The following is a 15,755-nucleotide window of genomic DNA, read 5'->3' as shown; positions in this document are numbered from 1 at the left end:
AAGAGATGGAGACACCCCAGCAGTGATCAGCCACTGGTGCCGTACTCACCAATGCAGGTTCCAAGCCCAGCAAGCAGAACCACGCAGCAGCTGCTCCAGACACTCACCAAAATGCATCTTCTTGAGGCCTCCCTGTGGTATTGCAAGGTATTCTCTAATCCTACAACTCCAGCCCATAAGGCCCAAGCAGTTAAAAAAAATACACAGGAGATTGCAGAATCACTTCAAAAGAACTTTTTTCTTTTAATTTAGAAATGCAGTTATATACATAGAACAATTAAATTAAACTTTGTACAAATATTAAAATACTATCTTCACACCCACTGCAACGTACAGGATACCAGGAAAAAAATATATAAAATAAAGCAAAATAAAACTGATTGACATCCTGCACAGCATCAATAATGGTTTTGCTTTTAAATCCCACATATATATGGAGTACCATTCTGCAAAGAATTCCATAGTGGTGCAATTCAGATAAAAAGAAAACACATACAGGAAAGAAGAAAAAGAGGTTAATGCACAAAGGCAATCAAGCTTCCTTTGCATTTGCATCAGCAACTACCGGCAGTCTACCCACCGCATTCTAGGACAGCTGTTTCACAGACACCTTTGCTTTGTTTTCTTTTGGAAGGAAGCAAATTTGAGAATCAGAACAAAAACATTCTCCAGCACAACTGAGTTGCCCCTGTCCTTGCCCACCGCAGGAGAGAAGCCAAAGCACAGCTTATGGAAAGCATATGCAGAGAATCAGCCAAACCTGGGTGCATGTGTCCATACACCACCTGCAGAGGGTCGAGTTCGGGAGCTGTGCTGAGCACAGGGCCCTGAAGAGACATATGGGAGGTGGTGCGCTCTGTCCTGGTGTGGAAGGGCAGGAGGAGGAGATGAAGGGTTGGAAAAAGGCCTATGTCCTGTAAAAAATACACCTTAAAATGAAGCCTGCTCTAGGAAACCACTCCATGCTTTCACAGCCCATCAGAGAACAACATTTCTAATGACATTCTTCTGCAAACAAAGGTGTTCACAAAGAGCAAGTCAGTCTGCAGCTCCCTGGTAAGGACCGAAGGGCAAGGATGGTCTGAGGCAGGATGTGCAAATGGATGGGATTTATTGCATTTATATACAGAAACCAGAATGTTAAATTGTTTTTATTTTGTTATCTGGACAAAGTAATAAGGCAGGATTTTTTTTTTTTTTTTTTTGTGTAACAACCGCTATCAGAGCAGTAAAACCAGGTTTTACAAATATGTTCTAAAAAGGTCAACAAGGGAATCTCAGTGTGTCCCATCAGTTGTATGTTTTGTTTTGTTTTTTAAATACAGCAAGCCTGCTGGTGTCTGCTAAATCATCTAAACAAAGCACACGCTTCCTTACAACCTGGTCATGAACACATTAGCTCATTAGCCAGCAGCATATCCCTGTTTTCAGTCACAGCTCTTCCTTACCTCTGCCTTATGTTCCCTCTTCTGTGCTGCAAATGACTTCACCATCCTGGATTATTTCCAACGGCTGAGCGTGTCACCCTCTTAGCCTCACTCCTCAGTACTGACCCAAGTCATCCACCTCTGGGCGCATCTCAGGAGGTTTCCTCCCAAAATGACTGGAACATATTTCATCCTAACACACTTGACTCTTTGTGTGCTGAAATGGCCAAATAAAGGCTCCAGATGCATTAAACGAATCACCACACTGGAGCTGAAAGGCTAAGGAGAAACCTCAGGGGACATGTCCCGGGAGTTAACAACAAGCAGCACGCTTGCTGAGTGCTGAGTAAGCTTTCATCTACATGGCAAGTTCCCCAGTGGCTAAAAAAAAAGAAAAGATAAAAATGCATTAAGCAATTCTCCCTCCCAAACTCATGAAGTTAACTAAGCAACAACTCCACAGGCTCACGTGCTGCAGCACGTCTCTCCTCCCAACTTCATTTGTTACCTCTTCTACAGTTAAGGATGGGGAGACAGAGCTGTGAAACACACAAAACCACCTCTCTCTCCCGTGTCACTGCCTCCCTGCATGGTGGCAGGAGGCTCCAACACAACCCAAGTGGCTCATTGTCCGAGCTGAGCTTCCCCGTGCAGCTGGGGAGGAGGCTCCCCGGGGCTTACTGCAGCTTCACTTTCTGCTGCTCTCACACTGGTCCAAGTTCTGCAATGCTTGGGCTGTAAACACTGCAGTAGGTTGCACTTTATTTTTTTAGAACTATGCAACTGAAAGGGAGCAAGGAGTTTTTTTTATTGCACATAGTACTTTCTGAAATGTCCTTTTAATTTTTTAACCTATCAGATTCCAAAAATAAAAGAAACCTTTAAAATAAGTGCTATTTTTATTTTCCCAATGTAATTCGACCATTTTAATGTTCTTGAATATCACAGGATCCAGCATGTATGACAGAATATGAGGTGACTATATCAGGAGTGTGTAATAAAAAAATGCCTCCCTTTGAATTCTTTTGCCAGATACAGGTGGGGGAAAAAAGGTAAGGAGGCTGTGGCCCCATCAGAGGGAAAAAAAACACAACAACAAAAAAGAAAACAAACAAACACCACAAAAGAAAAAAAAATATTTACCATGTTACATCTTTCAAGGTTGAGCCTCCATGCTCCACATCCACCCATGGCAAGAGTCAAAGAGGACACGCTCTTTGCTCAGGGCAATGAACACTCCTGAGATAGAGCAGAGCTCATGACTGATGGATCTTTAAGCCTCAGCCCTTGCTCCTGTAAGTAAAGACAGGACTATGCAATTCAGTTTTTCCAAAATCTCTGCACAAAAGACTTCCCAGTTCTTCAGCCTCCACAGAATGAAAACAAACATGCATGAGTAACAATCACTTGATAATTAGTAAAGTGAGGCCTTGCTCCCCGCTGCCCCTTAAAAAAGAATTGTCAAGCAGACATCTCTCAGGTTCCTGCCCAGCCACTCTACCTCATTTTATATGAAAATAAACTCTACATATGAGGACTTGGGCAAGAGGAACATGATGCCCCCCGTGCTGCTGCAGGGGACGGGCTCTTCTGCAAGCGCTGGAAGCACCGGCGGGGGTCGCCAGCCAGCATGGCAGAGACTGGCCTGGGAGCTGCTGGTTTACCCTCTCAACGAGCCAGCAGAAGCTGCTTGTTGATGCCTGATCACAAAATCTATGCTTGCATGTTTCCCTCCATCTCTGCATTTCTCACTTTTTCCTTAGTTAAGTCATTTCCCACTATTTCTATAAACAAAACAAAATGTAAGCACTCCCTCTTCTGTGCAGCTTGCTTCCTCCTCTTCCCCACGCAAACTGAATTTTCTCTCCCAAACTGGCGGCTGCTTGCTTTACAACAGCAGAGAGCAGAGGCAGGGCCGCTCAGTACGTGCTGTCTGCTGGCAGAGCAGGTGTTCGTCCAGGGCAAGGTCAGGCCTGGGATCAGCTTCCATCTCCCTGCAGGATTCTCCCACCAACCGGGGCCAGCACTGAGTTAAAGGATGTTTCTTGCAGGAAGACAACATATACCTGACTTCTAAACCTTGACTGCTGAGGGCCAGTTTGAGTAGACATGACCTTAAATACATACAGAGCAGCTCCTCCTGCTCTGAGCTGCTTAGGTAGCAGGAAAAGAGTCACATACTCTTCCCTCCACACTCCTTATCACGACACATGCTCAATCCCTGATGAAACCAGTGAATGAGACAATTTGCTCAAGCTTAGATCATTTCCAATGTAGGAGTTAAAAACTAAATTCAAACTTTCCCATGCTTATTTTCTAAAATTCCAATAGCAGATGTGTAAACAATGTTTGCCTTCTACAGTGCTGAGAGACTGCGTCCCACTGTAAGATGACATGGGATTTTCATCATCCAAACTGAACAAAAAATACCCAAATTGGATTTATCAAATCCTTGTGTTAATGCTAGGTAACATGAGCAATAAGGAAGGAAGTTTGAAATACTGTATTTTTCAATTACTAGCATCCTCCTAAAACAAGGATAGGGAAAATAGGATTCTTCCATCCACAGGCACACACTGTCCCAGGTATCCTCGGATCAGGAAACGGAGCAGCGGGCGCATGGCTGGATACTGTGGCCAATCCTCATTTCCAGGAACTGGAGCGAAGCCACAGTAATTTTATACATAAAGGTGTTGTGTCACTTTTATCAAGTCCTGTGACAGTATGTTCCTGAAACAAGGATGAGGATGGTGAGGCTCAAAAACCAAATGCAAAGCAGCAAAGACAGCATCCCTATTTACCTGTACATTACCTCATGATGTGTAAGGCCATGACAATTTGCTCCTTCAACTCAAACAATAATTTAGCAGCTTCTCACAGGGCAAACACTCCCCTAGTTACTTCAAAGCAGTTATGACAAGGTACATGCATCTAAGAAGCCAACTCTTCCTGCTGAAACCCACCCCAGGGAATGCAGTGTCCAGACCTCCCTGGTGAAGAACCTTACAACCACGACAATGCTTCTGTGTTTGGATCACCTACCCCAAATGAACACGGCTTCCGGCAAAAAGAGAGTCCTGTTAACAGCAAACAGGATATTCTGACCTGCTATAGATAACTGGGGGTGGGGGCAGAGGTATACATATTTTTGGGTTTTCTTTTCCCTGTTACCAGAACTTGAAACAATCTTCAAAACTTAGGTTCAGGAATAAGCTATGGTGTCCCAGCAACAGACAACAGTGTTGTATTGAAGAGAGGCTCCTTACCCCCAGCCACAAAGAAGAAGCCCTTCTCCATGGGCCCACTGAAGCCTATCAGGATAAAACAGCAGATTCTTGATGTACAAATCTAGGAAGACACTCTGGCCTCTGAGATGTGGCTACCCAGGATTCAAGTACCAAGGTACCTATGTGGCTGGAAAGGTAATTTGGGATCTCACCAATGGCATTCCCTACCTACAGGCAGTTTTGCTCTTGACATTTGCAAACACCTGAACCACTTCCAGATTACATCTGAGAAGTGTTACCTCTGCCTGAAGATCTGACCAAAAGGAACCCAAGCTTTAGCTCAGAACCAGCTTAACTGGAAAAGCTTTGAGACACACAGCTTATTCAGAAGAGTTGGGCCACAAATTTGGTTCCAGTCCTGATGCCTCAGGGAATGGGGCTAACTCATGGTTAACACAGGGCTTGTTAACTCAAAGTCACATCCTCCAAGCTTTCTGGACCCTGCTAACCACTGGCCACTCTCCAAGGCTCTTCTACAAACTAACATCAGGAGCTGCTCTGGCACCAGACCAAAGCTGAAAGGGTTGTTTTATTGGCAGTACAGTCCCTGTTTCTAGAAACACAGCATAACCAAGTGGGCTGCACAGGCAGAGATGGAAGAAAGAGACAAAAGTCATTTTCAGAAATGGACTCCTGCAGAGGTGTTTTTTGAGAAGGGGTCAGAGGGCATTCCTACACGTTGGACTTCTCAGCCTTCAGCGCTCTAGCAATTCTCAATGAACTGTTACTGCACAGCTAAGTTGTCACACAGCCCATCTCATCTGAGGTGCTTCTAGACATCACAAGCTGCCCCTTCACTGGGATCCCTCCCAAGCCCTGCTCCAGTCCCAGTGAAGCATTTTGTCCTGCCCTATTGCAACGAGGATGCTGGAAGAAGAGCCTATATAACATATATATGTATAGATAAACTGTGTCTGCACCCAGTGAGCAAGCGGTTTTAGCCCCTGCTCTCTGGGCAGAAGAAGGGCTAGAGAGGCTGACAAGCTGCAACAAGCCGGTGTGAGGAGGAGAAAGGCACAAGAAAAGAGCAGCTCTTCAGAGACTGCTGTCAAACATCTGGCTGGGGAAGAGGAGAGCTCAAATCCACTATGTTCCTTGAGCCCCTGATGCAGATGGAATGGGGAAGCCAGCGCTGCATCAACCCCACTGGTGCATCCAGGAGGCAACCTGGCAACATCCTTTGGATCTTCAGCTGAGGGCGTCTCTGCTTGGAGGTATCCAGGGTACAGCTTGCGAGGACGGGGAAGGCTGCACAGAGTGCTTCTGTCCTGAAGGCAGGGGGAGGGGAGGAAGAAGAAATCCAAGAGGGAGAAGGCTAGGCAAACACAGCAGGCCTCATGCTTCCTTCAACAAGGGAATATCTGAATGGTGGGAAGAGAAAAAAAGAAATAGTAGTCAAACTTTTGCAGTTCAACGTACACCAGAAAAACTACTGTTGAAAGTAAGACATGCTCTCACTTCTGTAACATGGTAATGCAGTGGTCTGCCTGTCATCACAGCACAGCAGAAGGGACCTCTGGAGGGGCTCTGCTCCAACCTGCCCCTGTGAGCAGGACCATCGCCAGCTCCAGCCTTGAAAATCTCTAAGGACAGAGACTTCATGAACTCTCTGGTTGCCCTATCTTGCCCTGCAGTACACTCCTAGCACAAAATATTTTCCTAATAACCAACCTGAATGTGTCAAGTTAAAGACTGTGGCCATTGCCCCATGTTATATCATCTGGCTGAGAAGAGTAGTCTTTTCAGTAGTCCATAGTCTTTTCAACTCCCTGTAAAGTAACTGTAGTCAATTGTTGGCTTGGCCTTCAGGTGCTTCTTCAACAAATTAAACAAGCCAAAGTCTCCACAGGCCCCTGGCTATCCTGGCAGGCCTCCAACAGAGCCTGACAAGTTTTTCCACATCTCTCTTGAATTGGGGGTCCCCACAACAAAATACAGTATTCTCAGTAAAGCCTTACCAATGTTGTTTAGCAGAAGGTAATAACTTCCCTAAACAGTAACAGTTTCCTTCTTTCCCATGACCTCATCAATCATTTAGCTCCTCAGAACGTCCAAGACACATGTCTTACTGTAACAGTGATGGCTGGAAATATAAGGATCACACCTGCCCTTACCTAACTTGAAGAAATACAACCTCCTCCAGTAGCTGCAGCTTCCTCACCTTTGAGCCATAAGCACAAACTTTGACCCTTGCCTCCTGCTGCAAGGGTCAACCTGCTACTGTACAACATACCTGAGAGGCAACACTTGTTTCCAGGCACTGATAAAAAAAGACAGTGCAGAGGCAACATCCTCTAATTTCTACACTGCAGACATTTTTTGTTAAGCTCCACCTTCGGATTTCTGCTCTTTACGCACTTGAGGTTTAATGCCCATCCTGGGACACGTTGCCATTTCTACCCTTTAGGGGAAATCTCCTTTAACTGTTTTTACCGTAAGGGTTCTGCAAGGCATTACTACAGCTGTAGGGCTTGAAACCACAGAGAGGAGAAGTTCTGCCCTGAGCTATCTTCAGGCGAGTTGCACTTCTTGCCTAAGGTACAGCAGTCTCTGCAGAAACAATTTTGAGCTGCAGCTTCATATCAGCTCTGGCACTGTAAAGCCAGTCCTTCAGGGCAGAACAGAAGTCAAGAACACAAGATGCACTGACTATTTAACAGACTTGCCCTTCTGCACAGTACAGTAAGTTCAAGCACATCCCTTCTAGGTCTTTCTTGCAGGCCAGACCTGCTGCACTATATGTGCTATGGCAGTAAGCTCCTTACTAAAATGGTCTAAAAATGAAGAAGCCCAAACATCACAAAGGGTTTGTATCCCAAGCATATCCTCCCACACCCCCAACTTGTCTTCCACAAACACAGCTATTTTACCGCACTTGCACTATTATGCTAGAGGCTGGCATTTCTCTGCAAATCCTTTGCTAAGACAAGAAGAGTGAGTAGCAGAACCCCAACAGTCTCTCCAGACTGCCCTAGGCTCTCTGTCTGAGCACACCACAGATGTCAGATGAAGGCATCAAATAACTGTTTGCACATCTAAGTTGTGAAACATGCCATGGAGACTGGGACACTTCTTTTCAAAAGCTCCTCTGGTGCCTGACATACATAGGGTCATTCCTTGCCATTTTCATCCTAGGTTGTCAGCTGTAGAACCTGCTTTTATAAGGGTCTCATTCAGTGCTTCTTGCCCAAGCCACGTACCATCTGTGTATTCCTCGGAGGAAGTGAGTGATAAAAGGCTCTGTATGTCACTGCTTTCTGAATCTTGGATTTCTTTGTGTACAGGTCTACTGCTAGCCGTGCCAGCTACCCAGGAAGAGGTAGCAGCCTGATGCACAAGAACAGTTTCAGAGCGCTGAGAGCCACTGGCTTCACACAGTCCAGAATGTCCGGGGGCTTCATCTTCTCTTTCAAAGCTATTGTGAGCCCCTTGGTCCTGCTGCTGCATCTCTCTGGCTCCATTCTGCCCAGCTCCCTCTGAGAGCACGATCTGCACTCGGGAGTCCGAGGGTGGAATGCAGTTCCCTGTGCTGCCATACACCGCTTCTTCGTAGGATGGCAGGGCCACTTGGACACCATCCACCATGATAGAGACCTGATCTCCAGACACACCTTGGTCTCGCCTCAAAAAAACAGAGAGGGGGGAGAGGGGGGAAAAAGAAAAAAAATCAAGGTGAGTATTTATATTTTTATATATATGATACTGAGAATTCCAGTAACCTCCCACAGCAGAACGCTAATGCTTACCATTAGCTTACTTTGGAGACAACAGAAGTATGAATGGTGGTTTAACAAGGTCAAGCAAGCATGGCCTTGCAGCCCTACTCTGAATTGCCATCAACATGAGCAGGGGCTGTAATTCACAGTGCCTGATGGATTTAGCAGCAAGAGCTGAAAAGGTTACTAAGCCTCCCACCTCACTTGCCTCCACAGCTAAATCTGACAAAGACCATGACTCAGAACCCTCTGCTGTCACAGCCTGCAGATAAAAAAGGACTCTGACCACAGGTGATTTCAGCTTGTTACACTGCTATATTCTGCAACACCCAGTGCTGCCTGTTCTGCCACCTTTGCTGCTGGCAAGGTAACCCCTGGTGGGGTGGGGCAGGCAGCTCTTAAGCTGGCACAGTGTGAATCACCTCCACTCAGGAGTCAGAGTCCCAGGGTTGATTTTTTTATTTTCCAGTGGTTTGGACTTCCTAGGAAAAGAGCATAATCCAGGGCCCCAGCTCTCAGCCTCCCCACTGCTGGACAGCCATGCTCCCTGCTCTTATTTAAAGAGTACTAGTAGCTGATTTGGAGGAGAGAGTCCACAGTGACTTTGTTGACCTCAGCTGGCAGCACTGTTAAGGCTGGGTCCCTCCTCTCATCCACAAACCCAGGCCAGGAGGGTTCTCCTCTCACAGCAGGGAACAACAGCAGATTGTGTGTATCTAACCAGCAGCACTGCCAGAATTCATGTCCACAGGATCTCAGACTGAGGAAGATACATGTATATAACCAAACACATACTTCAGCAGCTATCCAAGGCTGGAAGAGGCAGGAGACTGACCTGTAGCTGGACTAGCAGGGATCATAACTTTTCACATTCAAGGCCAAGGAAAAAGAGCAAGGAAACCACTCATCAGATGGCATGTTAGAATGGGGACTGCAGCTGGGTATCGCAGAGCACCATTTCAGACTCCTGCTGGACCACGGAGGAGAGGTGCCACTGAGGTGATTACAGCAGGAGCAGAAAAGCAAGATTAGTTGCTCCAAAATGAAGGACTAAAAATGTACCCTAATGGGTTTCTGCTGCAAAGAAACAGGACACCTCTGAGCCCCTCCAAACCCCAGCTACGCTCACCTGTTATGATGAAATGACTTCAGCTTTGGCTGCAGCAAAACAAACAGCACGACTAAGAGCAGAATCAGGGCAACGGAGCTTGCTGTGGAGGCTACTATGGACAGCGTGGGTACTCCAATTGCTGGAGGAGAGTCCTTTTCTACAAAACCAAGAGGAACACATAATAAAATGATCCACTGCCTTAAATCACTGTCATAGGGAAGGAAAAACATCCACATTGCCTTCTCACAGGACTTACACTTGGGTGCACATGTGAGGAGCCCAAGCTTCCCACACAGTCAAGGCACACCAGATATCTTGTTTAGAGGACAGTTGAGAGCTCAAGCTGACAGCTCTCCATCAGCTGGAAAGGGAACCTAAACTAAAACACTCCCATAAAATGGTTGTTTGGAAAAACACAAGGCAAACAGAAAAGCAGTGCAAGCAGGCCACAGGAACTGATAGGTGGTAGTAAGGGTCACATTATATAGAGATCTGGCCAAGCAAAAGCTAAAAAAATGTCCTGATGTCACCAGCAAGGCCAATAATTATCTAGCACAATAAGCAGGATATTTTAGGCCAAACAATAGGGAAAGTTCCAAATAACAGGTTTTCTTGGCTAATAGAACAGTCTCCCAAAGGAAGGGGTCGAAGTCACCTGGCTGGGTGTATTTAAGATACAATAAGTATCCAGTATCTCTCACACACAAACACATGCCAGGGAACAGAGAGAGAAGGCAGATGTTCTGGGATGACATTAGATACATGTGCCCTGTTCACGTTACTCTTTCCTGCTCTTCCTTAGCCGTGCTGTGTGACTGTACAGGAACCAATTTGGCTTTTAAAGGTCCCTTGCAAGACAGGAATAAATTGGGAATGGAAAGAGAATGCCCTGGAGCTGGTATTGCTGAACACTATATATCGTGCCTAGAATACTATACTAGTCCTTTCACCTCCCTAGAGCAAATAACCACATTTATGTGTTGCCTCTGTCCTTAATCTATGTCTTTAGTAGAGATCTGAAAAACCTCATTTCCTCATTGGCAAATCCTATCACTCATCTCACATTCAGGACATTCCCATGTATGCAACTCCTCAATTACTTTTTTCTACATTCAACACATTCTTCAGGAGCACAGGTCTCAGTCTGCAGGGGCATGCAGGACATGCCTGCAGGTAGGGATGAGGGGAAGAAGAGCAAGCAAAAAGAAGAAAAAAGCTGGAGGACTACTGTCTTTAAGACTACAGCCTGAAATCTATGCCCAAAACAGGCATGTAAGATGGAAAGCCAGTTTGCTTTTTCTGCAAAATTGTTTTGAACTCATTTTCCTGAAACTTTTCAGAAGTAGCTTGACCTCTCCCCAGGGAAAAACAACATCTGGTACATTTTTCCCTATGGCAAATAAGGTTGAGTAAGGATTTCCATTGTCAACATTACCCAGGGCACTTTGAGTACACTGACAAAGAAGAGAGTAGGCAAAAATTGGTGCTCCATTTTCAGCATCAGTACACAATGCTGTAAAACTGTTCACTACCAAGGGTACACACTGGCATAATCACCATCTCAGATTCCAACAACATGCTCACTAACTCACACAATATAATGTCAAAATGGTATGGAGCCAACAGGCTCAGAGAAACATCTGATAACTGCTCAGGATTTCATTTATTTTATATGGAACAGGTGGGATCTTATCCATTACCAATGATTTTAGGATCTACTGCCTCTCTCTCTGCATTCTCCCAACTCCTACTCCTTTCGGCCCTGTGAAAGAGACCCAGTAGTTAAACCTCAGATGTCTCTGACCCTGGCCAGTTGTTTCAAAGCCAATGCTGTGAGACCAATGGCTTTTCCACTGGAAAAGACTTTTGAGGTCCCATATTTTTTATAAGGCCACTGATCCTTTGGGATGCTAAAGAGATCTGAAGGATTTCTGCTTATCACAACACAATCCCTTCAGCTCTGATGTAGACCAAATACCACCATGCAGGAAAGCCACCCAGGGACACTACTTGCAATAACACAGCTTTGTCATCCATCCTGAGTGCTGCAAGGGGAAGGGGGACCACTGTGGGAAGGAAGCTTATGCTGAATTTGAAAAGCCTCTTAAGGATCTAGTTGCTGTCAGGCAAACTCTCAGTTCTCTTCCTTATACATCATAGAAAGGGGCTACTGGAGAGGCCGTGACAGAGACACTGAGAAGACAGAGTCTTTGGGACAGGACAGGATGTTCCAGCAATCACAGGTACGCAGTGAGCTCCATAAAGAACTTGAAAGAGGTGTTTTGCTGTTTCCTTCCGATTAAGCTAACACATTTTGCTTTATGGGTTATAAGACTTAATTCTAGAGTTTACATCTTGCTGACTTGGGATGACTGAGCAGTAAGACTATCAACAAGCCAAACTTGAAGAGGGGAGTGAGTTCTCCCTTTGTCCAGTATTCATACTTTTAAAACCAGAACAACTCTAGGTAAAATAAGAGCTGTATGATGAATATTTGCCTGTAAACCTTTTTACTTTCCTGCTTTGATGGAGGAGTTCCTGTTCAGCTGAGAGAGACCCACAAAACAAAAGCTGTCCACTTCCTTTTGGAGAGACGCAGAAGTCACTTATCAGCAATGTCCTTTCTTCCTGCCAGTAGAGTGAAAAGCAGCACCACTGAACTCTTGGCCACAGGAGGCCAACAATTAGTAAATGTGTTAGCAAGGAAGATTGGCTCTACATACACATATACCTGTGGACACAGAGAGGTGCACTGTCACACCCATCAGGAGCAAAAACAGACCACATGGAAAATGCTTCCGTTAGGGCAGGAGTGTCAAACTCATTTTCACCGGGGCCCACATGAACCTCACAGTTGCCTTCAAAGGGCTGAATGCAATTTCAGGACTGTATAAATGTAACTACTCCCTTTGAAGGCAACTGCGAGGCTGATGTGACCCCCCATTAAAATGAATTTGATACCCCTGAGTCAGGGCCTCCCCCATTTCTGGGATGAGAACTGTTAAAATAAGAGGCTCCTCATAAGTAACAAGTTGCCTCCTTTATAGCCCTTTTCAGGGGTTGTTTCCTTGCATGAGGAGCTCTGAGCTTGCATCTGATGGGCTGTTACAGAAGAGACGTTTTTAATAAAGAGCTGTGATTGTGAGCCACATTTATGAAACCACTGGAGCAATGAGACACAGCTGTATGGACTTCCTCAGCATCACACTGGCTCAGTGTTTAAAGATCATGTAAATGCCAATGCAAGGGCAATTCTGAGTTTCCCACCGGAGTCAGGGAGCACTCACCCGGGCTGAGCCTGCAGCTGACTTCCATGGCTGGGTTCCACTCTCCATTCTTGCAGGTCAAGTATTTATAGTCTCCTTTCAGCATATAACCTTCGACACACAGATACTCTATGACACTGCCTGAAGTTAGAGGGTTGTTGCATGGGCTGGGGTGGCATTTATAGCCTCCATTCTCAGGCTGTGGTGGCTGGGGACAATCTGGAAAAAAGAGATAGCATCATGAGGGATCTCTCAGAGTAAGACGTGTTGCACAATAGATACGCCACATCGGCAGACTTCCACCTACGAACACCCACTGAATTAAGAAACTACCAAAACCGAGAAGACAGACTTACACAATGGCAGAGAACACTGCTCAGTTTCACCTCTGACAGGTCTTCTGTGATTGCTAAATACTGACTGTTCTCCCAGTAGCACATTCTAGTTGGCAGGCATCAAACTGGTGATATTTTTGAACAGTGACACAACATAGATTCCACATGAGAGAGGCCCAGAAAATCCTTGGTGCTATCTTTTCTCCACAGCTGTTTCACTAGAGACTGGGAGGAACCTAACAACCAGGCTTTCCTATTAGCCTGATATGGAAAAAGCGTGAGACCTCCTCCTGAAACAAATGAAGAATGGAAACAGCTCACTGTACAATGGGTACAGTGTCAAGGTACAAAGCTGCCCCATAAGGCATCCTGGAAGCCTGTAAGAGCACACTGATTTTAGCTATTTTACACAGATGCACCACCAACAGTATGGAGAACCGAGTTTTGACACAGTAGGACCAAATATTCTAGCCTATTTTTAAAAAGGAATTAGTTCTATCACCAAGACATTTATAAAAATCCCCTTGCTTACCTATGTGAAGTCTGGAGTGCTGAACGCACTTCACATTTCTCCTTGCATCTCCCCTATCCTGACTAATAGGTACAGACATAGCACATTCCAGATTTTTTCCTGTAGAATTTTCAATAGCCATTCAAATAAAACCAAACCACAAATGAGGAAACTGCACTGAAACCAGGATATTTTTATTGCTTAGAATTTCCTCTCCTCTGGCAGGTCAGAGTGACCCCATAGGACAGTCCCAACACCATCCACTGATGCCACATATCTGCCTGGCTGAAAGAGGGAGAAATCCAGACTTTTTTCCTTTAAATCCACATCAGCTTCCCAAACTTCACAAAAGAAAATACATCAAAGATGCCTCGAGATATTTTGGGCCATGGAAAAACAGCCAGCCCACTCACCCTATTCCATTACAGCAGGGTCATCCAGGCCTGCCCTTAACCCCTAGAGCACACATTCCCACGTTCTGCCTCTAAGTGTCCCACTTACTGTGGGACAAACAGTGAGAAACAACTAGGCAAAATTAAAGTAACTGGATTTTGGGCAAGATTTAAACACTTTAGAGATTCATTCCACTGTGGAGAAATTTGCTATGTTGCTGCAGTGCAAGTGACCCTTGAACCTAATCACATGTGTGAGTGCATCATAGATAGTGCCTTGTAAATGCCAGTAAACCCCAAGATGAAATGCTGAGCAAAGCCAAAAGCCCTCTGGTATGAGTTCTGCCAGTTTTATAACTGCAATTCAATTTACTCCTTGAAAGAAAAGGTTAACAGAGGTCTAAGCAGCAGCTTTTCAAGAAGACTTTGCTCTTGAGAAGATTTATTCTTCAATAAGCTTCAGAGAAGCCACTGTCCCACACCTCACGAGTATTAACTGTTGTCTCTTCTGTGTTTGTTTATTTTTCCTTTCTGCAATCATTCCTCCATTTTTGATGAGGCCAGAACTTGCTTTCACTTTAAGTCTATCCAACACTTAGAGTCAGCTGGGATCAGCTGAAGTTACAGATTCATTTCACACTTCACATTCAGGCACATAGACAAATGCCCTGCCTGTTTCATCTGCAGTCCAGGAGAGAGGTTTCTTGCTAAAATGCAAGGATTCATTTGAGCACCAGAAATATTCTCAGCAGTGCAACAGGTACTTCTCTAGGCAGTAGTAGAGAGCTGTGGGGAAAAGCTACTGTTGCCACAGCAACTGCTGAAACTCAGCAGCAGAGAGGGCAACTTCCCTGCACCTTTTTATGCCTCAGGAGTTACCTGACATTGCTTGGGAGTCACACAGAGCATCTTTCTGCTAACTGATTGCAGCAAACCGAGCTCATTCCCTCTGTTCCCCCTTCTCCTGAGCCATATTCACATGTGGCCATTGTGCCAGGAGCCCTTTTGGACCTGGCAGCAGCTCACTGTTCGGTTCCCCTTCTATCATAAAGGGCCACCTACACTGATGAGGTTTCTGAGTTATGTACAAGTCAGCCAGCAAACAAGAAACAGGCACTCATTTACATTGCAGTAGTGCTCTCAAAGGTTTGGAAATATCACTGCATACACTTACAGAAACCTGACCTGGCCTCCTCACACAAGGGCTTCAGACAGAGGCTTCAGGAGTCGTGCAGCCACACAACTGCAAATTGCTTTCCTCCTCACCTCCACAGGCCACTTGGCACACAAATGGAAAGGAAAAGCAGCTGATAAGTGTATTCAGTTGGTTGTCTCTGACTTGTCCTCTTCACACAGAGAAGAGAGTGCACAATCACTTACATCCTCTTTCCCCTCCCCCCCTATCTCTTTAGGTCATTTGTCATCACAGCATGAAAAAGCATCACAAGTATTTTAAAATGTCACCTTCACTCCGATGGAATAACATTGTTTATGTGCTGGGAAAATAGATAAAGAAGATCTGGATCAGGCAGCCTCAACCTGGCTGAGCATCTCTGGGCAATCCCACCTCCCCTAGTAGACCACCTGAACTGTCCTTTGCAAGGTAGCCTCAGAGGAACAGAGCATCCCAGAGCCTGCAGCCTTGGAGACGGCTACTAGGCAGTGCTGATGGTTTTAAAGATTGGTGGAGGTGGCCCAGGCAAGGATTGG

At 45.5% G+C, this 15,755-nt stretch overlaps 1 protein-coding gene across 2 annotated transcripts in view; it reads right to left on the bottom strand.

Annotated features, from left to right (window-relative positions):
* Positions 1-218: 218 nt before the first annotated feature.
* The window catches only part of SUSD6 (sushi domain containing 6), an 88,072-nt gene continuing 72,535 nt past the window's right edge, over positions 219-15,755 (bottom strand). The window contains exons 5-9 of one of the 2 annotated variants that reach the window (XR_014184527.1): positions 12,829-13,026; positions 9,560-9,698; positions 7,915-8,336; positions 2,571-6,075; positions 219-1,808 (exon numbers count right to left, since the gene is read on the bottom strand). Coding sequence is in view for 1 of the 2 variants with exons in the window: in XM_082057428.1 (XP_081913554.1) it covers positions 6,050-6,075; positions 7,915-8,336; positions 9,560-9,698; positions 12,829-13,026 (785 nt within the window). In the remaining variant the exon portion in view is untranslated. Of the gene's footprint in view, positions 6,076-7,914; positions 8,337-9,559; positions 9,699-12,828; positions 13,027-15,755 lie in introns of both variants that reach the window. The other variant, XM_082057428.1, reaches the window with a different exon arrangement.

The sequence above is a fragment of the Streptopelia decaocto genome (assembly GCF_964273445.1).
Source record: "Streptopelia decaocto genome assembly, chromosome: 7".
Taxonomy (NCBI): Eukaryota; Metazoa; Chordata; class Aves; order Columbiformes; family Columbidae; genus Streptopelia; species Streptopelia decaocto.
The sequence above is the reverse complement of the archived record's forward strand: the minus strand, read 5'-3'. Positions and strand labels throughout refer to the sequence as shown.